This window comes from Adiantum capillus-veneris, unplaced genomic scaffold (genome assembly GCF_014529385.1).
Source record: "Adiantum capillus-veneris isolate H3 unplaced genomic scaffold, ASM1452938v2 Hic_scaffold_725, whole genome shotgun sequence".
Classification (NCBI taxonomy): Eukaryota; Viridiplantae; Streptophyta; class Polypodiopsida; order Polypodiales; family Pteridaceae; genus Adiantum; species Adiantum capillus-veneris.
In genome coordinates this window covers 1-25,956 of record NW_028221729.1, presented here as the reverse complement: position 1 = coordinate 25,956, position 25,956 = coordinate 1, and the positions used below count along the sequence as shown (strand labels likewise).

The window sequence follows — 25,956 nt, the reverse complement described above, 5'->3', positions numbered from 1 at the left end:
GAGAGAGAGAGAGAGAGAGAGAGAGAGAGAGAGAGAGAGAGAGAGAGAGAGAGAGAGAGAGAGAGAGAGAGAGAGAGAGAGAGAGAGAGAGAGCACTACAAAGTTGTTTGTTGGCAACCAGACACAATTCCTTTTTATCAATTTTACAACACAAAAGTGTGAATACTTAACCAATTTAACACTATTTCACTCAAAATCGGGGGGGGAGAGAGAGAGAGAGAGAGAGAGAGAGAGAGAGAGAGAGAGAGAGAGAGAGAGAGAGAGAGAGAGAGAGAGAGAGAGAGAGAGAGAGAGAGAGAGAGAGAGAGAGAGAGAGAGAGAGATAGATAGATAGATAGATAGTTCTATTATCGTCCTGGGAGGTCAAATATGACCTATGGGACCAAATGAACATGTCACGTGGTGTGAGTGGAGTTCATAAGTGACTCTCGATGCTCAAAAATGGCTGAAATGAGCGTAGCAATAGAGAGTCCACATCGTGGTTGGGAGAGGAAGGTATGTAGGGAGAGCTCATGGCTGAATATATGGGGAAAAGAGGACCTAATGTGGTCAAAAGCTGAGCACTCAAGTAGTGTGTGGTACTCACTCTCTCGCACTTGACGAGGGCATAAGGTGCAAAGTCGATGACACTCCTCGCCAGTGCCCCAACGTCCTGTCTCGCAGCGTAGAGAATGGGAGCTAAGACGAATGGAGGCAATGGTGCGGATCGCACTCAACGGGATGGGCTCAAGGATGTAGGAATGGGTTCGGTTACCTCGTTCCGAGAAGAAGAGAGATTTGTAGTTTGGGAGAGAGAGAGAGAGAGAGAGAGAGAGAGAGAGAGAGAGAGAGAGAGAGAGAGAGAGAGAGAGAGAGAGAGAGAGAGAGAGAGAGAGAGAGAGAGAGAGAGAGAGAGAGAGAGAGAGAGAGAGAGAACTTTTCTTCATTTGATTTTTATGAAATTTATTAAGAGCAAGAGGCTTGAGGGTAAGAAGGGCCATGTGCTCCGTTTTACTAGTGAGAATAATACTTAGAGGACTGTTGGAAAACGACATTAGTAATGCTTTCATTGACATGTGTGCAGAATGCCATCAATTGATCACCCATTAGGGCACTGGCACACTGCTAGGAAGCTTTGGGGGGTTGTCAGTAACTACGAAACGAGGACATAGGTACATGTGAGAGAGAGAGGAGTCAGGACTCAATGCTTCTTTTATCAATGCTTTAAATTGTATCTATCCTGAGAACAACTCTCTGAAGGTCGTCAAAGGGTGAGGTTGGAACCCTAGAGAGAGAGCTTAAGTTGTCTTAGCGATGGCCTAGCCCTAGACTAGACTAAACAAGTCGCGTCAGGGGCGTAACCCTCAAGGTTACGCCCACTACGTTAGTCCCCTCATGTCTTCTCCACACGAGTCTGCATGCACCTTCACTTCTTCGTCCCTGAATGCGTGGCACCCTGCTAACCACCTTCCCCATCGTAGCCTGGTGCTCGACAACTCCCCGCAGGAAAATGTGCTGCTAAAGACAGCCCTGTTTCACGAAGTACTGACAGCGCTTCCGCATGGCCTCGTGCAGAAGCTCAAAGCGTCATTCTGAACAGGCGACAATGGTCTCCCCTCCTCGTCATACCATCCCTAAAGAGCTGCAGAAGGAGGTGAAGAAGCTTATCAACCAGGCCCCTATCACCAAGAAGACAAGCTTCCCAAGGGGCTTTTCAGGAGAGAAGGTGAAGGAGCTGCTGGAGGATGCTCTCAACGAGGTCTCGGAGGTAAGCCCTTCGTCACTCTGCTTGCTTCTCAGATCAGAAAGAAACAAAAAGATCTTGAAGAAAGAGCTCTGATAGGTCTCCTAGCCGGACCCCGTCCCCCCTGTAGAGTCCCTTAGAAACTGGATTAGAAATTACTGGGGGCCTTTAGAGGCAGAAGTGGAAACGATTCAGGCGCTACCAAAAGGCCACTATCTGTTCGTCTTCAAAACTGCAGCCATGGCTTTTTCTGTGCTAAGCCATGGGAAGTGGGTCATTAGGTCTTCACCTCTGAGTCTGTTTCGCTGGCACAAAGAATTTAACCCAGAACATTTGGCTTTAGTCAATTACCCTGTCTGGGTCGAATTCCCAAACCTACCGATGCATTACCATGCTCACTTAGCTGAGATTGGGCCCCCCTTAGGTAAGGTACTAGGGGGTAGACAGAAGACTAACTATGTCCCTTCATGGCACCCCCAAGTGCTAATAGAAATGGACATCTCAAGGGATCTCCCCACTTCCATTGACATCTTTACAGACGATGGAGAACTGTTCAATCAAGAAATAACCTATAAATACTTGCCTAATGCGTGCTTTCACTCAGGGGACAAAGCCCACTATGTCAAAAACTGTCCGATTAAATTCCCCCCAGATCCTTCTTCTGAACCAGTAGAAAACAAGGAACAAGGCCCTCAAGAAGGGGCTGGCAAGTTCACCACGGTCACTCATGGGAGAGGAAAACATTCTCCTTAGAAGAAGAATAAAGGAAAACCTAGACCCAAAACTTGGCAGCCTAACAGATTTTCGGTTCTGGCTCCACTCAATGGGTTCGATGAAAAAGAGTTGCTTGAATCAGAGGTTTCCGAATCCGATGCTGAGGAATCTCTCCGTGCGGAATTAGAATCCTAGGTGAATAGAATGGACGAAGATTCCCTTATCGATCTTAATCTAGCCACCCCGCAACCTGCAGCAGTGAATAAGGAAAACATTCCCCCCTCTCCAGCCCCGGCACCTATGGAGATCCAGAAAGACAACAAGAGGACTCACGAACCTGTCGGTCAGAAGAATGTAAAATCCCCGGCCAACAAAGCCAAAAAAAACAAACGGGTGCATAGATGAGAGCCGTCAATTGGAATGTCAAGGGGCTTATTGACCCCACTAAATCCAAGAAATTAAAAGCCTGGGTTACTGACAATCCTGTGGACATTATATCTCTTCAAGAGATCAAGGTCACGGGTGAGGACTTGACCAGAAGACTCAACGAAATATCGCAATCTTTACAGTGGTTCTCTTCATCTCATCAAAGGGGATCTGGAGGCACCTCGATAGGGGTTCCTCACTCCTTTCTCCCTCAGGTGCCCATTGTCCTAGGAGGAGAGCACTGGGTGGCTGTTAGTATCGTGGTGCCTGTTAAATGCATCTTGGTCTTGGTGTATGCTATAAGAGCTACTGCCCAAAGAAGCAGGTTATGGGAGGAATTGTCTCAGGTGAAAGGGGACATCCTCATGATGGGTGACTTCAACATGGTTGAATCATCTCTAGACAGGTTTCTTGGTAAATGCATGGTCATCAATGGTAGCGAGAAGGCTGCATAGGACAGATTGAAAGACAGTCTTGAGATGTGGGACATGGGAGAAGAGGGATGCTTCTCCTAACAAAATGACTCGAGAGGGGAGAATGCTAGGAAAGCCCGTCTTGACCGTAGCTACATTTCTCTTCCCCTGGCTAACTCGTTCACTAGGGTCAAAAGCAAAGTCAAGTACAACTCCTGCATCTCTGATGATTATCCAGTGGTGTCCATAATCGACCAGAAAGTTGGAAAGATTCGTAAACAATGGTTTCACACCGACCCTGCCCTTTTCAAGCTCCTGATGGTTCAAGAGTCCATATGCAAGGTTTGGCATTCCAAATTTTTGTGAGTTAACAGCCCGCCGGCTGCAGCCTGGGCAGAAGCAGTCAGAGAAACACAAAAACTGCTCTCCAAATTCGGGAAGGAGGTCACTTCAATCAGGAGGAAGAGAAGGGACCAGCTTTACAGCTCCCTAAGCGAGCTTGAATCAGGGCCTCAGAATGAAACCATTCAGAACTCTATTTCCGAATTAAGCAGGAAGAGGATCTTGCCCTTAAACATGCCTCATTTTTTTTTGGGAGTGGTGGGCTAGAAAGGTAGACCGACCAACCAAAGAAATGTTCAAAATGATGAGGAGAAAACATGTTAGAGAGGCCACCCCTCTTTTCACTGACACAGATGGTACAATTCAGAAAGAAGAAGAAAACATCAGTTATACGAGAGGCCACTTTGAGCAGCTCTTCAGCCCCAAGGAGATGCTCTCTGAACCAGTCAGCCGAGCAAGGGAAATTGTGTGGAAACATAGGTGTAGAGTTATCCCTGAGACTACCAAACTGCAAGCTGACTCGCCTTTTTCTATCTCAAAAATCCAGAATGTGATAAACGCCCTAGCCCCTCATAAATCTCCGGGGGTTGATGGGCTCCCAACAGAGTTTTTTCAGATGTTCAAAGAAGTTCTTTCCCCTTTTCTTCTTCAGGTCTGGGAGGAAGCAGTCAAATTCAAAGCACTACCCTACTCCATCAACATGGGGATCATTAAACTTCTGCACAAAAAAGGTGCCAGGGAAAACCTTGCCAATTGGAGACCTCTTACTATGCTTAATACTTGCTACAAAATATTTGCTGAAGTGGTGGCAATCCGGATCACACCTGCCCTGATGAAGTGGATCTGCTCGGAACAAAAAGGGTTTAACAAAGGGAGAAGGATCATTGAGGCGGTCATATCCCTTTGAGAGGGCATTGAAAATGCTGAGAATATGGGAAGCGACTATGTATTTGTCAAGATTGACTTTGACAAAGCCTATGACCGCCTTGAATGGTCCTTTATCCTGAAAAGTCTGGAAAAAATGGGATTTGGACTTGGTCTGATCCGGTTTGTTGCCACCCTATTTGGTCATGCAAGAGCAAGAGTTGCCCTCAATGGGGTCTTATCAGAAGTATTTGAACTGAATAGGTCAATTAGGCAAGGTTGCCCCCATGGCCCCTCTTTTGTTTGCAATAAGTGCTGATGGTCTTAAATGCTTAATCAAAGGAAACATTTCAGAAGGCAATATAAAGGGTGTCCCTCTTCCTAACAGTGAAAAATAGCAATGCCTCTCACAATTTGCTGAGAACACAAATGCAGTGCTGTGCAATGATGAAAGAACTCTGCTGAATTTCTGACAGGCTGTGGAGACATTTTGTCTGGCATCGGGGTCTAAAGTCAACCACAGCAAGACAGGCATTAGAGCTTCTCTATCTCCCCTCCCGGACTGGCTTACCAGCCAGGGATGCAAAATTATTCAGGATGGGGAAGTGTTTAGGTTGCTAGGTATTCCGTTTGGTTTTAAGGTCAGTCAAACAGAGATGGGAATGGGTCATGGATAGGTTTAGGTCCAAACTCGAAAGGTGGAAAGGATTTCAGTCTTCATTAGCAGGCCGAGTATTGGTGATCAATCACTTTCTTGCATCTTATATTCTCTTCTTTCTCAGTTGCTGGAGACCTCCTGAGGGACACCTAGAACAGGTAATCAAATATTGCAGGAATTTTCTTTGGGCAGGCAATCCCTTCAAAAAGGGTGCGGGTGCTGCCAAGGTCCGATGGGAGGTATGCTGCTTGCCAGTAGAGAAAGGAGGGCTGGGGGTCAAAAACTTGACCAATTGGGCATACAAAATAGCGGTTAAGTTGATCGTCCGAGCTTTGGAAGACCCGCACAACAGGAATGGGCAAGCCTCCTGTTCAGGAAACTCCACCTATTCTCACTGGTTAAATGTAAAAACTGGACAAATTTGAGTTGGGTCACTATCTTCTTCGGGCCACAAATGATTAAACCTAGGGGCTACGACCTGTTGATCTCACTATGGAGTGCATGGAACCGCTCTAGAATCAATTTGAAGGTAAATGGAAACTCTAACAGCTCCCTTGCGGTCTGGAGACTGGACTCAGTATGGTGGCCCCTTGCCCCCCTAGTGTTGGGGTATAAAGCCCAATGTGGTCGCCCAGGTAAGTGGGCGGGCCGCCAGGTATGTACACATATTCTTTTGTTAAAACCTAATAAGAACTCACTATGCTCTACACATTACAGTAGAGCGAGTTCACCATATCGTCGTGCTCTTCTTCTCGCACTCTCTCTCGCGTCGCACTTCCGCTCGTACTCCTTCAACTGGTATCAGAGCTCAGATCGAGGCTCGGGGCAGCACTGCAGGAGGCTAGAGTCACCAGCTCAGATTGGAGTGAAATTCGATAGGTGAAGATATGGCCTCAGGTCATCTCGGCCACCGTTCGGCTTCGACAAAGTTCTGCGCAGGCCATTTTCGACTACGTGGTCTCGGCGGGTGCAGATCCGACTCTGCAAATTTGGGGTTTCGGCCTACGACTGCAGGTGCTAAGGATATCTGCACTTCCAGAGTGCTGATTTGTGGCTGTCTACACATCGAAGGACGGCTCGCAGTTCTTGGAGGAGTGTCACATACGACATGAGCGTATCTGCACACAGACTGTAGGCGACATCCACTAGTTCATCAGGTACCTTGTGTTTGCTGCTTGATATTCCAGATTTCATCCTGACATTGCAGGTACTTCCACATGGGATGTATTGTCAGAGATGATGTATGTCTGTTGAGGGTTTGCTGGCTGTGAGTCACGCAGCAAACAACCGTCGGAGCGGTTACAACATATAGTGGGAAATTTGTGGATGTATGACTTTGTGGGAAGTCTATGTACTGTCAGATTTACTGCAACCTTTGTTGAGGGTCGAGTGAGGTTTTATTGAGCTGGGGGATTCTCGAATGTTGAGATCCTTTCGGTGATACAGGTCTTGGAGCGATCCCTCGAGCACCCTTAGAAAGGCAGCTAGGATGTATTGACTGTGAGTTAGATAGTTGGGATTGCATGTTTGCTTTACTGCCGTTGAGGCATTGTCGCAGTCTATGCTTACAGGACAGTGACAGGACAATCAGAGACAGTACAGGTGCAGGACAGGTTTACCCACAGCTTACAGTGTTAGAGAGATAGTGGTTTTTGGAGCTGTCTTTTGGTCTGTTTTTAGTACACCAGAGCCATTTTACAAAGGAGACTCTGCCAAAATTTCTGCAGAATCTGAAGCTTTCTTGGTTCATTTGACAGGTTGATATTGGTTCAGAGGTAAGTTTACAGGGGAAACTCTGCCGAATTTTTCCCAGGAAAGTAAACTACTGTGAAGCGTAGCTATGGCTGGATCACAGGACACTGCTCTTTACAATATCAAGAAGCTGGATGGAACCAATTTCCCATTGTGGAAGAAGCAGATTTGGCACGTGTTGGTACAAAAGAAGCAGATAAAACCTATAAAGCTCAAGGGGATAAAACCAGAAGATGGACGAAGATGAATGGAACGAAATGGATGAATTGGCACTTTCTACCATTATGCTGACTTTGGCAGAAAGCGTTTACTTCAATGTAGCAGACGAGATGTCGGCTTATCAAGCATGGATAAAGCTGAGTGATCTTTATGAGAAGCAGAGTGCAGCTTCATAGTTATATTGGCTTAAGAAGCTTGTTGACTTGAAGATGAAAGAAGGGACCCCTATGTCCAATCATCTGAATGAATTCAACACCATCTACAGTCAGTTGTCAGCTCAAGGTGTCAAGTTTGATGAACCTGTTAGAGCTATGTTCCTGTTGATCACATTGCCGGAAAGTTGGGTCACTTTTCGCACACCTTTGAGTAATTCTGCACCTCCAGATGGTTTGAACATTGCAGGTGTAGAAGGAAGTCTGCTTACTGAAGAAACCAATAGAAAGACAATGGACAAAGGCAAAGGAACAGCCTTAGTTGTCAGGGGAAGGACCAAAGATAAGTACAAGGTGGAAAGAGGAATCAGTCTCGTAGTAAGTCCAGGAGTGCTAAAGGCAAGAGTAACATAGAATGCTACTATTGTGGCAAGAAGGGTCACATGAAAAGAGACTGCAGAGAATGGAAAGCAGAAAAAGGCAAAGAGAAAACAGAAGACCATGGTGAGAAGAACAAGTCCTCAGTGAAGATTCAAGAAATAAATGTGACAAACACTGTTGCAGAGGATGACAGTCTAGTGTCAGGAGACATCTACTTCTTGAAGAATACAATGGACTCAGCTCTTCTTACAGCATCTGATGGAAATGCACTGAGTGACTGGATTATAGACTTAGGGGCATCACTTCATGTGTCTCCAAACAAGGAGTGGTTTACCTCTTATGTGACCACTAAAGATCATGTTCGGCTAGGCAATGGGCAGACATGTGAGATCTTAGGTGTTGGAGATGTTCAATTGATGTTTCAGAATGGCTCTTCTTTCACGCTGAAGAATGTGAGACATGTTCCCGCAATTACAAAGAGCTTGATCAACACAGGTTTACTTGATGATGCTGGCTATGTCACCACTTTTGGACAGAACATGTGGAAGATATCCAAGGGTTCTATGACAGTAGCACATGGATTAAAGTGTGGAGGACTTTACATGATTTATGTATCAAATGTCTCTAAAAATGTAATCAATGTAACCGAGCAGCCGGATGTTTCTTTGTGGCATAGCCGGTTAGGACATATGTCCAAGAAGGGAATGGAAATCTTGTCTCGTTCTGGTTATTTGCCTGTCTTTTCATTTAATGATTTTTAATTCTGTGAAAATTGTCTGTATGGTAAGCAAACACAGCAGCCACATAAGCATAGAAGCAGTAGAAGAGATACACAGTTGGCACTTGTTCATAGTGATTTGTGTGGACCTATGCCTAACCTATCTCTAGGGGGAGCTTCTTACTTTATGACATTTATAGATGATTACTCGAGGAAAGTATGGGTTTACTTTCTCAAGCACAAGGATGAAGCGTTTAGCGTTTTCAAAACGTTTGTGACACTTGTGGAGAATCAGAGTGGCAAGAAGCTTAAATGCTTACGCACTGACAATGGTGAAGAGTATGTTTCAAAGGCCTTTCAGGACTTTTGTGAGTCAAAAGGTATAAAACGTGAACTTACTGCTCCTTACAATCCTCCTCAAAATGGTGTTGCTGAGAGGATGAATAGGACCATACAAGAGAAGGTCATAAGTATGTTGTCTAATGCACATCTGCCAAATGGGTTTTTGGCTGAAGCTGTATCAACAGCTGTTCATCTTGTAAATAGATCTCCTAGCAAGGTTTTGCAGAAGGATTCAGTGCCAGAGATGGTATGGTCAGGCAAAATGCCCTCATACTAGCATCTCAGAGTCTTTGGCTGTGAGGCATATACTCATGTTCCAAAGGAATTTAGGAACAAACTTGAGCCAAAGAGTAGAAAGTGCATCTTTCTAGGCTATGGTAATTCTGGTGAGATGGGGTACAGACTTTGGGATCCCGAATCCAGAAAGGTTGTCCGCAGCAATGATGTTCACTTTAATGAATCCAAATATCATTCTAAACCCAGAGAGGGTTGAAGAGATTAGAAGAGTTGTGTTCCAAGAAGATGGACCTGCACGTGCAAGACAAAATGTCAGGGTTGAAGAGGAGCAAGGACAGGATAGATTGGAACCACAGGTTGTGGCTGAGCCTGAGCCACCTGTTGTGCGTAGATCTGGACGTGTCACGCGACCTCCTGATAGGTTTGTTTCATCTATGAACTATGTCATGTTGACTGATTGCAATGAGCCTTCATGTTACAAGGAAGCATTGCAAATGAAGGACTCCGGGAATTGGCAATTGGCCATGTAGTCAGAGATGACAGCTCTGCATAAAAACCAGACATGGAAGCTAGTTAAATTACCACGGGGCAAAAAGGGTTTACCTTGTAAATGGGTTTACAGGTATAAGATCACCGCTCATGAAAGTCAGCCAAAGTACAAAGCAAGGCTTGTTGCCAAGGGCTTTAAGCAAGAACAAGGCATTGACTTTGATGAAGTCTTCTCTCCAGTGGTCAAGATGACTACATTGAGATGCTTTCTTGCATTGGTTGCCATATTAGATTTGGTGTTGCACAAAATGGATGTCAAGACAGCGTTCTTGCATGGTGATTTAGATGTGGAAATTTACATGCAGCAGCCAGAAGGGTTTGTTGAGAAAGGCAAGGAAGATTTGGTATGCCAGTTGTTAAAGAGTCTTTATGGCTTAAAACAATCACCGAGGGCATGGTACCATAAGTTCCACAAGTTTATGCTTTCTCAAGGCTACAAACGTAGTGAGTTCGATCACTGTCTATACACAAAGAAGGCTAAGGATGGCAGTTGGCTGATCCTTATTTTGTATGTGGATGACATGTTGATTGCTGGCAAGCACTTGGAAGAAATTTCAGCTTTGAAGTCAAAGATGGCAAAATCGTTTGACATGAAAGACATGGGTGAGGCAAGTCATATACTTGGTATGCGCATTGAGAGAGATAGATCAAAAAAGTTGATTTGGTTATCTCAAACAGAGTATATTGACAAGGTTTTGCAACGTTCCAATATGGAGAAGGGAAAGGCATTGAGTGTTCCATTGCCACCATATGTGAAACTTAGCAAACAAGATTGTCCTGTGTCTGAGGAAGAACAGGCTGAAATGGATAAGATTCCATATGCGTCTGCAGTGGGTAGTTTGATGTATGCAATGATTGCTATTCGCCCAGACATTGCATTTGCAGTGGGAGTAGTAAGTCGATACATGTCAAACCCAGGCAAAAAACATTGGGAGGCAGTGAAAGGAATATTGAGATACCTGAAAGCTACAAAGAGTATGCGTATATGCTATGGGATTCAGGAGCTAAGTGTAAAGGGTTTTACAGACTCAGATTATGCAGGTGACTTAGACAACAGAAGGTCTACGTCAGGGTATGTTTTTACATTGGCTGGTGGAGCAGTATCATGGCGTTCTAGATTACAAGATTGTGTTACTCAGTCTACTACAGAGGCTGAATATGTTGCAGCATCAGAGGCATGCAAAGAATCAATTTGGCTTAATCGACTAGTAACAGATTTGGGAATCAAAGAAGAGATGCCTGTGTTATATTGTGATAGTCAAAGTGCTATACAATTGGCTCGCAATCCAGTTTATCACTCAAAGACAAAGCATGTGGATGTGAAGTATCATTTCATCAGGGAAATGCTCGAGGATAAGCAACTTCAGCTTGTCAAAGTTCACACCACAGAAAATCCTGCTGATCTACTTACAAAAGGACTTCCCTCAGAGAGCTTTGCGCATTTTCGCAAGCAGTTAGGTGTAGGGTAGTACATCACTTCTCTACATCTCTTGTATATTAGCTTGTATAGTAGCTTCTCTCACACTTAAAGTACCACATTGGACTTTAAGTGGGAGGTTGTTGGGGTATAAAGCCCAATGTGGTCGCCCAGGTAAGTGGGCGGGCCGCCAGGTATGTACACATATTCTTTTGTTAAAACCTAATAAGAACTCACTATGCTCTACACATTACAGTAGAGCGAGTTCACCATATCGTCGTGCTCTTCTTCTCGCACTCTCTCTCGCGTCGCACTTCCGCTCGTACTCCTTCACCTAGCGGCCATCAATGAAAGACACAAAAAATTGCCCTTCGTTGTCACAGAAAAGGAATCTCTTCCTTGGGAGATCTATGGAACTCTAACCTTCAGAAATGGAAAACTAGAGAAGACCTACTTGTCCTCTTCCCTCTCCAACCCTGGGAACTCAACCTTATCATGATTAGAATTGCTCTGTTTCCGGTGGAAAACTGCTGGAAAGTGTCGCTCAAAGACTCAGTCCATCTAAATGCATTTAGTTGGAAAGGGGGCTTCAAGCTCCAACATCCCCAGATAGCCGGGAAAGACATTAACCCACCTTTACACCTCACCCTCAACAGACGATGGAATGTAAGCCTGGACTGCAGGCAATGGGGGTTCAAGTTCAAAAAACTTTGGGACAAAAACATACAACCGAAAAAGTCAGTGCTGATGTGGCTCATTCAACATAAAGAAATTTGGACAGGGGAGAAAATGCAGAAAGCAGGCATCTCGGCAGGGATTTGCTCAAGATGTAAAAGAAGTGTGGAGTCGGTGGTCCATTTGTTTATGACCTGTCCCCAATCAACCACGATTCTAGTACCTCTTAACTCTGTTTTGACCACTCAAGTCTCTTGGAAACAACTTTTGCTAGGTGACTCCATAGGCATATTAACCACCTACTGGAATAGTACTAGGGCTGAATTTCTTTGGATCATCTGCATTAGGAGAAATATGAACCTTGCATGGGCCTTGTAAGGAATCCTAATTTTTAGGGATTAAGGCTAATGTTGTGTGGGGTTTAGAGGGCAAGGGCATTGAAGAAGGTAGTTTTGAGTAGGCTTTTCTAGCCTTTTTTTTAGACAAATGTAGGATGTGGACCTAAAGGGTTGCTTTCTCTCTCTAGCTTTTTTTAAAGTGAAGGAAGCATAGGGGTGTGTCCACATCAGCAATTCCGTGGGTCAAAAAGAGTCAAAATTTGACTTTTTTTAAAAAATTTCATTTTATTTGTTTTTTACTTAAAACTCCCTCCCAACATATATACATATCCAAAAATCATTTTTTGACCCATTTTTTAACCCACAAGCTTAGAAAGTCCATTTTTTCAAAAATCTTTTCCCCCAAAAAGTAATAAACATTTTGTTCTCTCATCCTCCTCCCTCCTCCCTCCTCTCCCCCTCTCCCTCTCCTCTCCCTCTCTGCCCCTACCTTCCTCCTCCTCCCCAATCTCTCCCTCCCCTCCCTCCCTCCTTCTCTCCTTCCATCCTGCTCGGCCTCTCTACCCTTCCCCCTCTATCTTTTCATCATTTGCTTCCTCATGCAACAGCTTCCATGGTGCTCACGGACATCACAAATGGTTTGCTTCCACCACCACGTACTCCGCACACCAAAAGCATACATATTCGCTTACCCACGGCATTTGCACCGAAGACCACTAGTGAAGGTGATCAAAGGTCATCACAGGAACGTCGCACCGCTTGTGAGACCAATGTTGACATTTGGGTGGATGGCCATTTGTACCCTTACGATCCTATAAGCCGCTTCCATCCACCGTTTAATAGCCTTTCCACATTTCTTCAATTTCTTGGGAGGGGAGAAGCAGGCTTGTTAGGCTATTGCAAGCGGCTGTGTATGGGTGCAGGTGCTTCTTTGCATATGTGGATGCACGAATGTCAAGCTCTTCACCTCAAGACGACGGCATTACAAGAGAGTGTTGCCTCTTCGGAGAGGGTAGTTAAAAGTCTTGAACAACAAATGCAAGAAAAGGAGTCCCACATCCAGAAGCTTACCAACACCATCACATACTTGAAAGAAACACCCCTTGGTGCAAGGGAACGCAAACGCCCGTATTCATCCATTGAAACTCTTGCACATTCCGGAGGAGCACGCAAACGACGAGTTACAGCCACAAGGTGATTTGGTCTTTACTTGCATGCTGCATTCTTACTTCACACTATTTTCTAACATTTATGTTTATTTGTTGCTAGAAACTTCATCTAGGAGGCATGCGGTGGAACAAGCCAAGATAATCGAGTCAACCTTCTCACTAGTTGTCTCAATACAGAGGACGTTATTTCTATCTTACAATCACCTGGAGGTAAGCACATTAAGGATGCAGTCACCAAGGACCTTATGCGTAAATTAAGAAATGTGGTTAATGATGATGACGTTCAACAAGCTTGTGATGAGGCTGGAATCAGCACCAAAGCCTATCAGGCTATTTTTCAACTCCTAAAGGATGCCCTCAAAGAACATGGCATTGTGGAAAACCTATTTCCCGTTCCTCACAAGGTCAAGCTCGCAAAGAAGGCCACAAACGAAGATGTGTTCTCCCGCATTGGGACATACCTACACATTGAGGACACAATGCCAACTTCCCTTTATGCTTCGTGCGCAACAAAGACAAGGGGAAAAGGTAAGAAACAATCCATAAGACCTTCGAATAAGGGCTTTCCTTACACAATGTGGAACAATATTTTCGTGGATCTTAGAAGGCTTCAAGAAGCCATGCTTAGATTTTACGAGTTACCTGAAGAAGGTGACACACTTTACTTTTTTCTTTGGTATTATTCTTTTCATAGAAGCTGAAGTTTAAGGTCTTAGCACTATTTATTTTGTAGTGCTTGGCACAAAAGTCGCTTTTGTGCTGAAACTCGATGAGTGTCAAATAGTGAAAGGCCGAAGGTTAGAGAGGCTAAGTGTCACTCTAATGAACGAGGCCCTTCTGCAAACCAAGCGAAGGGATTCAGTCGAGCCATATCCCACCCTATCTTTTAGCGTGCAATCAGAGAAAGACATTTGGTGGTTGGGTGCTATTGAGGTGCCCAAAGAGACCAATGGAGTACTTTCGTGGATTTTTGAGAGAACTCCATGGATCACAGAAGTAATACACTCCCAAATTGCAGGTCAGAAGTTGGAGATTGAGGGCTTTGGTAGTTATGATGTGGAGTGGCACTTAGGTGGGGATTTGAAGACCATAAAGTGTTTGCTTGGCTGCAAACAAGGGGCTTCTTCTCTCATGCCTTGTCCATTTTGCACTCGAGGGTACAAACCTAATGGACAAAAATCACATAAGAGCACTGCAAAGGCCAGTTACATGCTTCCATGGCAAGGGCATGGAGAACAAGGGTTAGATTGTCATGATGTCGGAGATGAAGGTAGAGAATGGGAAGCGTCTATTCTGAGATGTCCCATGCTCAATGCCCCAGACCGTGATCAAAAGGACCACACTTGGAATCCAATCTTTCGATTTCCTCTATCGAATGTACATTTTTGTACATTACACGCATTCATGCGTATTTTTGATAGGCTATTGAAGCTCCACATTGACTATGCTTTCACAATGAAACCGTTGGAAAAGTCCCAGGAAGCGATCGAAAGAGTGGAGGTACTCTTGAATTCCATTGGCTGTCACGGTGGAAATGTGTCTATAGTTGCTGCAAAGAACACAGGGGAGACCCATGAAATTGCTCAACAAGTGTCAATGAGTGGACAAAAAGCTAGACACTTTTTGAAGAAAGTTTCCCAAGGAAAGCCAAGTCGATATGATGCTCAAAGCAGCTCCAACCAGCAGGCAGGTAACCTTTGGGAGCTTTGGAAGGAGTTACGCAAAGCTACTACTGACAATGATTCAAATGGCGAGCTTGCAAACAAGCACAAGCAAGTTTGGGCCCATTTTGATAAAATGGTCAAGCTTATGAGCCTTAACAGCACAACAGAAGAACAACGGCAATCATTTCAAGAAGCTTTGGCGGATTTTACCAAGGTCTTCACCCTTTCTTGGGGTGAAAATAACATCACACATTACATGGTAAGTCATTCATGGTGTATTCATTACAAGGGATTGTTTTTATTTACTAATGTGGATCGTTTGCTCATGTGAACAGCATATCTTGTTTGCGCATGGTGCATTTTTTATGCACAAGTATGGATCGCTTGAAATTTTTAGCACTCAAGGCATGGAGAAGTCCCATTATCGAGCAAGGGGAGTGTACTTCAAAAATACTCGACATGGTGGTGGAATGGTGCAATCCAATTATTTGGAGGAGATGTTCAACTGGTTTTTTCGCACAACATTTGCTCGTAAGCTCACAATGGAACGTGCGCGACAATCCAAGATTGCTATTGAAGTGCGCAAATGGAGTCGTCAAGAGCATAGCAACAAGTGGCAAATGTCGCAAGGTCCCACCAAGCATGCTGCATGGCGGCGATGTAGAGTGCGACAAGGATCAAAGTGGATACTGCGCGAGTCACTAAACGTGAACGTAGGGTCCAACTCTTAGCGACATGTTTATTTAAAAAATAATACTTCTTTTAAAAAAATTAGTGTGAACAGGGCCCTTTTTAAAGGGGCCCTTATAAATATTGCATGCTCTCATAAATCACTCATTTCTTAAGAACAGGTGAGCTCTTACCAACGAAATGGCGCGCACCAAACAAACCGCGAAAGAGCATCCGCCTGCCAACAAAAACACCCTCCAAGGATGTGAGAAGCCGTCATGGCTTAAAGGCACAAGAAAACGGCCACGAACACCTGGCCGTTCCAGGAACTCTTCTGGTAGTGGGCATGGTGGTAGGGCACGAGAGTCATCAAGGACTGTTGAATCTCCACCTCCTCAAGATATAACACCTAGAAAGAGAATGAAGCAACGTGCCCAGCGCTGGAGAGAAGCAGAGGGCCAGCAAACATCAGAGTCCGATAGGGAGCAGCCGTCGCGCCCCCAATCACAAGCAAGACCATCCAGGACTCGGGTGGTCAATACAGACACCGAATCAGAGAGTGAGCCACCATGGCTGCGAGAAAAAATACCGCGCACACACCGGGTGGCCGTTGGGGGGAAGACATTGCCTCAAGGCAAGGGAGCTCTCCCCACACGACAAGATCGGCAACCAAGGGAAGAGGAAGAATCAGAACAGGCTGCAGAACCAGCCCCTAAGCATGTAAACAGACGCAAGTCTAAGTTTTTCAAGAAGCCTTCACGCCGCCCGCCAACAAATGTGCAAGTGCCCCCAAGACAACCGCAGCGGCGCCGAAAATAGCAAGGGCATTTACAAAAATCTGCCACTACCAGAAGACGACGGAGCTCTTGATTCGACGCGCCCCCTTTGCTCGCACTGTGAAGGAAGTGCTTCAAAGCTATGGAAATCAGTACAGAATGAAAGCAATAGCGCTAGAGGCTATTCAAGAAGCTACAGAGGCCCACATCATTTCAGTGTTGGAAGATACCAACCTATGTGCCATTCATGCAAAGCGAGTGACAATACAGCCAAAAGATATGCAGCTTGCACGACGATTGCGACGAGACTTCGAGCATTAGTCGAAGTTACCCCTCTTTTTGTATTGCACACCCTTATCTTTGTAATGATTTGACTTTCCAATGACAATATGATCAACAGTTGTGTCTACTCATTCTATTATCTTTGTAATTTCAAGTTCTGTATGTAATAGTAGTCAATTTCAGTAAATTTGTGTATTTTAAGCACCCTTAGGGGTAGATAAGCCTACAAGGGGCAGAAAAAGGCCTGGCCACAAGGGCGCGCAAATGGCCCATCCAAAATTGATGGATGGGCTATTTGCGCGCCCTTGTGGCCAGGCCTTTTTCTGCCCCTTGTAGGCTTATCTACCCCCAAGGGTACTTAAAATAACCAAATTTACTAAAACCTATTGGTTTTGCATCAATATTTTATATGGATCCTTATGGACACCTTTTTTTGGTCATTTCAAGCTTTGAATTCCCTATAGGATATCAAAACAAATAACATATTGTGAAACCAAGTGTCCAATGTAATTTGACTTTTTGGCGCAAGGGTGTAGTAGGTAGAGCTAAAGCAAGTGATAGTTTGCTGGAAACTTTATTTCATAATTGATTTGAGCTTTTCTAGTGTCCTTGAGTGTGAACATATACTGGAATTGCCATAAAAAGGTTGCATTTAAATGAATGATGCAAAACCAATCCATTGCAATAAATTTGTGCTTTTTAAGTACCCTAGGGGGTAGATTGGCCTATAAGGGGCAAAAAAATGCCTGGCCACAAGGGCGCGCAAATGGCTCATCCAAAACTGATGGATGGGCCATTTGCGCGCCCTTGTGGCCAGGCCTTTTTCTGCCCCTTGTAGGCTTATCTACCCCCAAGGGTACTTAAAATAACCAAATTTACTAAAACCTATTGGTTTTGCATCAATATTTTATATGGATCCTTATGGACACCTTTTTTTGGTCATTTCAAGCTTTGAATTCCTTATAGGATATCAAAACAAATAACATATTGTGAAACCAAGTGTCCAATGTAATTTGACTTTTTGGCGCAAGGGTGTAGTAGGTAGAGCTAAAGCAAGTGATAGTTTGCTGGAAACTTCATTTCATAATTGATTTGAGCTTTTCTAGTGTTTTGAGTGTGAACATATACTGGAATTGCCATAAAAAGGTTGCATTTAAATGAATGATGCAAAACCAATCCATTGCAATAAATTTGTGCTTTTTAAGTACCCTAGGGGGTAGATTGGCCTATAAGGGGCAAAAAAATGCCTGGCCACAAGGGCACGCAAATGGCCCATCCAAAACTGATGGATGGGCCATTTGCGCGCCCTTGTGGCCATGCATTTTTTGCCCCTTATAGGCTAATCTAACCCCCTAGGGTACTTAAAAATCACAATTATACTCAAATTGACTGCAATTACATACCATGAAATAACAAAGTCAAAAAACAATTCATATCACCAATTGAAACAATTTTCAAGATTGACAAATCAGATTGAAAAGAAGTTGCAATATAGAGAGACAATTTCAAATATTTTTTATTCCTTCTAGCACGGTGATTTTACATCATGTATCTGAGGCGTTCAGAATTTTTTTGACCATTTCCTGGCGCCAATTTTGCGTGTAAGGCAACTCCCCAGTCAAGAGGGACTGCGCTATGGCATTTGGGTCAATTGAGCCAATGGAAGCATGTATCCCTATCTGGGCAAGAACTTTACCACGAAAGCCAGTGCCAAACGCTGTGCATACAAGGGATCTACGCACTAGGAACACTTGATGCGCAGATTGAGCAATGGTACTCAAACACAAAAACTTGCTCAAAGCTTTTAACGACCGAGTCATAAAATGGGCTTGGGGAGTAAATTCATTATGGATAATGGCCACATCGCCAGGGGGGAGTTGTCCGAGGTAATGCGCAAGGGAAGCTTGAGGTCCAAAGCCCGTCCGCTTGCCACCCGTCCTTGCAGCAAAATCATCAACCTCCACAACATCCTGTCATAAACCGATGAAGGTTGAGAAAAAAGACACAAAGGATAAAATAGTAACATGAAAATTAGGATACAGTTTACCTCCTTCTCCTTGTCATCCTCCTCCCTGTTGCCCTTTGCATCCAAGTCAATGGTCCCATGCACCACATATACAAGCTTTGGATCATCAGATGGGAGGTTGCATAATGGCATAGGCATCCTAGCAGCCTCAACCTTGGCTTGCGTGGCTTGGAAATCTTCATCAGCCACGTGCAACTACTCTGCTGCCAGGACCTCCGCACATACAACTGCAATAGTGTCAGCAACAGAGTCCCCATCTGGCAAGAGCTTGCTTTCTAGGGCATCTGGCGTATTGTCTAAGGGACATTTGCTGCTGTTGCATAGCACGCTCAAGCATTCATCCATGCGCAGGCCAAATGCTTTTTCCAAATCATGTAGGAACACAAACTCCTCCCCATCCACTAACACTGAGGAGAAGCGGCTAATTTCTACCTCTGGGATAGCCACATCCGTCAGTGGTAGTGGCACTGGAGTGTCACTAGGGCCAGCCGCAACTATGGATTTCTCAACCACTTCCTCAAGACCCCTAAGGTACTCGAGCTGGTGTGCTTTTCCTTCCACTGCAGGGTTCATGGGGATAACCTGCTGCTCCTTGGTGTCCTTGATAAAGGACCCAACTTGAAGGTGTGGTAAGCGGAGCTCCTCCAAATCAGGTTCCTCGCTCACCAAGAAGATAAATGTTGCGAGCCGAGAAAGGTACTCCACCCCCAACTTGCGCTTCTTGAGCGCTGACACCCCAGGGGCTTGCTCGTCTAAGTAATGGCCTGCATTGGTTGCAATTTCTTGGAATCGTTGCAACCGCTTGGCGAATGGGCGATCACCTTTGTGTATATAGCGCAAAAGATCGCAAGGCACCCAGATCCCTGCATGTGGGGAGATAGATACAGAATATTTTATGATATGCTCCTCCATGAACGCAGAAATCTCCTCAAATGCATCCATGTGAAGGGCAACTGTGGCGTTAAGGTCAGGGAGACGAGTAAAAAAGGTGTGGAGGTCCAACTTCCCTTTGTATTTGGTGTCCTCGAGGAAGAGGATGAAGCGTGACAAAGGGGTGGATGTGGGTACAGATGCAGAGGCTGTGGCAGCATCCATGTTTAGCCTGGGGTGTGGATAGAGAGTGGAGGAGCTCAGGAGTTGCAAAAGTGAAAATAGTGAATGAGTTAGGTGGACCCCCTTTTATAATGTACCCTTTTTTTAAGACATTAAAAAAAAAGGCACTTTCACCACAAAAATGATTTCTCATCCCAATGCAAAAAATTATATTCAAAGGCATGATTTGCCGAAGCAAATCATGTTGATTACAGCGGGGATCAATATGAAAATTGCAAGAGTTACAAAGTTATAAGATCGATAGCATAGTTCCATCTATCCCCCAGTCCTCCTCGACCTTCAATTTGTCTTCCATTCTCTTCCCAATCTGCGGACATTCATTACAATAAGCATCTAATGATCGACAAACCATGATGTATTGAAAATGTGGTGGAAGGATTCTCACCTTGTGACCTTGTAAACGAAATTGTGCTTGTTGAAGGGCCTCAAAACCCATAATAACCAAATGTTCTCGAACATTACTGAGACTCCAATGCTTGTTCACTTGGACTGCCTCCAAAGCATTGTTGGGCATCTTCACTGCAATGTCAAAGCTTGCAATAGCGCCGTCTACACTCTGTAAGGGAGTCCACACTCCAAGCTTGCACATCCAACGATCATAGTGAAATCGTATGTACAAGGAGGTGCGGGATTTCAAATAGCGCATTCCAATACCTGAAGCTCCAACCTTACAACGGTACCACTCCCCGTTGTGCATGCGCTCCACAAAACCCCAGTCCTCTTCTAAAAGCCTTCCTAATTCCTCGTAATGCGCATCTTTACATACAAGCATTGTGGTAGTCTCTACAAATCCAAACTCTTTAAAAATGTGCACAAAACAATGAATAGGCAAACACCAGCTCAAGCCCACAGACCTAGAAGCTTTAGAGTATTTCAAAGAGTTTTGGACATCCATTATCATCTTTTGCTTGAAAGATGCTACCGACCACAAATCTGGGACCGGCCACTCCATACTTAATAAGGAAGTTACTTTGATGGGTTCAAGCGTTCCAAATGCTTGTGTAGAAGTAGGGACAATATAGGAGTGAGAATAGAAGAAAATCCTTCTTTGAACCAGTTTGGTTGGGCAAAGATGCGGGAACATTATTGCTCCAATATCCGCATGTATAGCATTGAATGTGCTGGAGAGAGTATGTAGTGTCTGCTCCTCCACCAACGTGGATGGAAATATGACTATAAATGCATGACAAATGTTAAGTATGAATCCATAATAACATTACACTGTGATTTCACACCTAGCTTTGTATTCTCAAAACATGTACTTACAATGTGTTGGAAATCGAGGTGGTTGTTGCAAGTGCATGGTTGACATTGAGAAAACATGTTGCACAATGGCTATGGTCCCCTTGTCTTTGCGGTTCTTGAAGCCAAGGAGCTTTCCTTTCCAATGAAGATCCAAGTTTGCACGATTCCGCACACGATGAGGGCCAACAACAGATGGTTGCATGTATACCCAAGCACCTTTGGTGAACTCTTGTGGCACCCACTCATCATGTACACCTCTAGTGTTGTGGCATGCAAGTGCTGTGACCTCATCCTTTGGTCGCCTTTGCGAAGTAGAGTTGGCCATGGTTGAGCAAAGCAAACTAGGAGGAGGAGAAGAACCTTGCTTGTTGCTACAATGTAGGTGTGATAAAGTGATATGAGAAAATGGTCAACCCTTGTGGCAATGGGAGGAGAAGGTGGACAACCCTTGCTTGGTGTGGCACTGGGAGGAGAAGGTGGATAAGCATTGCTTGGTGTGGCAATGGAAGGTGGTAGGGGAGGAGAGAGGAGCTTCCTTGCTGCAGCAATGGAGATGGTGTAAAGAGAGAGAGAGTGTTGGAGTAGAGGATGAGTGTGATGGTTGCAACCAAGGAGGGGTTGGAAAAGGGGTTCTAGAGAGAGAAAATCCCTTTTTGCCTAATAACTAATTTTGGGGGAGCTCTGGATAGCAAAAAAAGAGTTTTTAAAAGTTTTAAAAAAATTTTGAATTTTAGGGTTTTTGGATGCACGTTTTGACTTTTTGAGATCAAAAAATGCTTTTTTGACCATAAAATAGTTTTAGGGAGGTTTATGAAATTTGAGTTTTGAAATGTTTGAAAAATTTCAAATTTTTGGGATTTTTTCAAAACCGGATAAAAAAGGAGGGAAGTTGGAGGTTCCATATGCCCCCCCCCCCCCCCACCCCACCTTCTCACTAGGTAAGAGCCCATTTAAAATGTGTAAGACTACTTTGTCCCCCTACATTCTTGAGGCATAGAGTGTGTCCACCACCCTCTTCTCATTATTTGTCTTTTTTCGGATGAGGTCTCCCTCTCGTCAGGTTCTTTCTTTGTCTTTGATTGGTCTCTTTCTGTGTTCTTTGTGAGGATAATTAACCTGGCTAAGGGTTCAAATTTCCTAATGGGAAACTGAGACTCTTTGTGTTTGAAGAGGCTTACCAGCTCCAAGCCTGGAGAGTACTTTTATGGATTTTAATTTGCAGGTCTACAAGCTGAAAATTACCCTGTCCAACACCTACTACATTCGGAATAGGATCAATGAAGATGCAGCAAAGACTCTGCTGGGATTATCGGATGATGAGCAAGATCTGCCGCTGACCGATTGGAAGAGAAAAAGAAATTCAAAACATGACAGCGTTTAACATGCAAGCTATTGCAGAAACCTATGAAGCAATCTCTCAAGCTAAAGCCTTCATGGAAAAGCTATCTAATCAGATCGAGTCACTGCGGGCATATGGGGTGGCATAGGGGAATTTATGATGAACTTATGTCAAGAATGCTCATACTTATGGATCTCGTTGTTATGTAGGATGGTATGTAATGGGGTATGTAATGTGGGAGAGTCTCCCGTCTCAGTCATCGTACTCAGTTCTGGTTCAATTGTAACTTTTGCTCCCTCTTTTGGATAATATAATCTTCTCTACTTTGTTGGAAAAAAAACAAGTGATAAAATCACAAGGCCTGCCTATATAGGAATAATGAATTAACATAAAGCGAAATAGAAAACTACAAAGATAGAAATCATATTGATTCATAGAGAAAGTGATTTGCAGATTACATCATAGAGTGTTGACCAAGATGAAGGATTGAAAAGCATCAAAGTGGTATTTTGTTAGGATAAAGGTAGGCATAAAATATGGAAACATATAGTCAGCGGAGAGAAACTTTCAAAGGATCGGTCTTTTTGGAGCTAAAGGTGAAACAATAGTGGCTATATTTTTGAGCTGAATTTTTTGCTAAGCGGGGAACTTTCAAAGGATCGGTCTTTCTTTGGAGCTAAAGGTGAAACAACACTGGCTATATGCACTTCAAACTGTCATGATGTTCCTTGGACAATGTGGGTGATTCCAAAACCATAGGTTCAACGAATGAGAATTCATCGAAGCTTACATCTACAAAAATTTACTCATGTCAATGCTCTATGTCAAATGCTCAAGCTAATCACATCAAACAATAATAACTTAGAGAATGCATGTACTAACCATCCATAGGAAAATCCATTGGAATAGGTAAAGGCAACTAAACACAAAGCTTTGAGCAATGAGATTTTCAGCTTTTAGAATAACATAAACGTTACACAAGGTATAATGGCTATATAGGAGCAAGGAGGGAGAGAAGATAGTAGAAATTGTGTGTTTCTATCATGGCAAGAGAGTAAATGTCTCACGTTCAACAAGGACAACCCAAGTAATGACTAGTGATAATAAGTGAGCAGTATGCTATATGAATAAGAGGGTGTCATAGCGTGACTTTTTTTATGAGCACCTTTTTCAATAAAAATTTCTCTAAAAATGTAATATCTAGGTTTTAAAAATCTAATCATAATAATTATAATGAGATTTATAAATATAGAGAACGTTATCATCAAGACAAAGAGTATAATGATGAAGACATGTCACAAGGCCAACAGTGCTAGTGTAGAGAAGCTTGTTCAAAAGCACTCAATTTGTGCAAGCCAATTTATAAAAATTCAAATCCCAATGGCCAATTGCATTAGTTTTATGGAAGGTGGCCAACTCTTTCTTCACATCTTAGAAGTCTTCTCTCATGTTTACAATACTCATGTTTACAATAAGCATAAGACATTTCACACAGTGAGAATGTTATACTATAGTAGAGCCTTACAAATAATAATTTGCATATAGTCTTACAAGCTCACTTGTAGAATTAATGATAAGGCCTTATATGTGAAGGGCCGTTAAGGTCCCTTGCAGAATTAATGATAAGGCCTTACTTAGAAGACTAAAAAGCGATAAATGCTAAGGGTATGCAGAAGATGGGAAGCAGAGGAAGTTAAAGCAGTAAAATTGTGAAGGCAACCTAAATTTGGGTTTTATCCTTACAAAAATGTTTACCCTTGAGGGACACCATGTGCCGCTACACAAAGCCAAGAGCTTTTACAAGTTGGAGTGTTTAAGACGTCTAAACTGTATGATGGTTGTGAATCTTATCCATTTATAAAGCAGGCAAAAGCATATTTCGCTCATGAAAAGAATGTAAGCAAAAGTGTGTTGGAGTTCGCATATTCTGATGTATATGGAGCCTTGCAAAGATCACGTAAATGTTGAAGGTAATCACTCCACATCTTCGGAGTAAAACAGCAAACATAAACTCCATCCTCTCTTTGGCTTCAAATCCAAGACTTGATTTGCTTTTGAATCAATATCAGACAACTACCACTACTTGAAAGAAATTTGATTCGTATCATAAGATTGAGGTGTATATATGGTCTACAAGGGCAAGCTTTCTTTTGATCAACCAAAAAAGAGCATATTTGAATGCATAGAGGCAGCTGTATGCATCAGCAAAATGTTACTTCAGTGCTTGCTTCTCAAGCACATCAGCGAGATAATGTGCTACCGACGTATAGCCCAACTCTCTAGCTGCAGGAATGAAAAACACAAAGTAAAAATCTATACTACATTAATGTTCCCTTCACCTCACCACATACTCATCATCAATATGTATAATTCTTGAAATGATTTGAGATACCTTTATAAATAGCAATCCCAGTGGGCGCCATCTTTTGTCTAGAGAGGCATATGGAGCTGAGAATAGTTTGATTCAATTCATTAAACATAATCTGAACTGCAATCGAGCAAACTTGTGAATGGTACATCCTATCAAATGAAACCTCATAAAGTTTACCTGTTGCAAATCTAATATGGGTTCACACCCTCTTCCTCAGAACAATGGGGCAAAGCCAGTCATTTCTCTGGCTTACTTGCTCTATGTCTGCAAAACAAAAGCATTTCACTCTAACCATACATAAAAGCTTTGGTTAATCACAGAACTCTCTAAAAGAAGTGATTTTCACTGATTTTGTGGCCTGTTCATAGCAGTGATAAATGGAATAACTTGGAAGCTTCAGGATAAGAGAAAGAGGCAGACACTTGGTTTCAAATCATTCGACACGCTACAAATACCATTGTATCGGCCACTTGCCTAATTCCTTAAACTCTCATGCTGTCAAAAGAGATTGTACCCCGGCTTCAACATTTTTCCTATATACCTTACAACAGTTCAAGCCTTAAGCATAACCATGCATATGTGGACAATTCTGAAAATCCAAGCATTTTATGCATAGAAACCCATGCATTCACATGGAAAATATGTAGATACTTCCAATATGTTTTGATTGGAAGAGGTCCAAATCGTACCAAAATATTTAAAAGCTTGCTCAGTCTATACACTCTCATCTTTAGTCATCTAAGATGTTGAGGAATTGTAATAGACATCATCACAAACGCCCCTCCTATCAAAGTGAACAGAATACTCAAATACTCAGAAACACCCTTTTTTTGATTGCCTTACAAGCAAAACAAAAATCCTTTATGCACACGAACGTCAGGTAATTCACATCAAGAGATAATGTGACAAAGACGGCCTAATGTTGCTCATTCTTAGCATTTGTGAATATCCAACAAAAAATACAATCTGGAAGAGGCATGGGAGCAAGGATGATTTGAGAATCGCCACAACCAGAATTGTAAGCAGCTCCTCACTCTCAATGTAATACAATGCATCACCAATCCCAATTGAGCCCGGTCCACACACAAACCCAACGTCCGCCGCAACTCCAAACACAAGCTGCACACACCATTGTTAACATCATAATGCTAGTTAACCAGGGGAGTTTAGTTAAAAATACTGCAGATGTTATGTCGACAAGATGACGCGGGGTTACATGAAAACAACAAACCTGAGTTGGGCCATACTCCAAGGGAAGCAAGAAAAGTGCGGTTTCTGAAACCCTAGCAAAATGCCTCATGGCGGTGTAGATGACGAGAAACCACATAGAAATGCTGACGCAGAGCGAAGCGTAGAATCACGGGCAGAAATGGAAACTTGCT

General features: G+C 43.5%; 1 protein-coding gene and 1 long non-coding RNA gene across 2 annotated transcripts; one reads left to right on the top strand and one right to left on the bottom strand.

Annotated features, from left to right (window-relative positions):
- Positions 1-1,540: 1,540 nt before the first annotated feature.
- LOC147416633 (uncharacterized) lies at positions 1,541-22,245 on the top strand. The gene is made up of 2 exons (XM_086508209.1): positions 1,541-1,747; positions 22,087-22,245. Exons 1-2 carry the CDS (start codon positions 1,541-1,543, stop codon positions 22,243-22,245), a joined length of 366 nt encoding a protein of 121 aa, XP_086364335.1.
- A 2,124-nt stretch (positions 22,246-24,369) lies between these two features.
- On the bottom strand, positions 24,370-25,060 carry LOC147416632 (uncharacterized). Its single transcript, XR_015187492.1, has 3 exons — positions 24,752-25,060; positions 24,596-24,651; positions 24,370-24,486 (listed from the first exon to the last, which is right to left on the bottom strand). It is a non-coding gene; the product is annotated as an uncharacterized LOC147416632 (long non-coding RNA).
- Positions 25,061-25,956: the final 896 nt, after the last annotated feature.

Excerpts from the sequence above, each read along its gene's own strand:
- LOC147416633 (XM_086508209.1), top strand. The coding sequence starts at position 1,541 with ATGGCCTCGTGCAGAAGCTCAAAGCGTCATTCTGAACAGGCGACAATG. Across the intron at positions 1,748-22,086 it reads CTCTCAACGAGGTCTCGGAG|GTCTACAAGCTGAAAATTAC; the intron begins GTAAGCCCTTCG and ends TTTAATTTGCAG.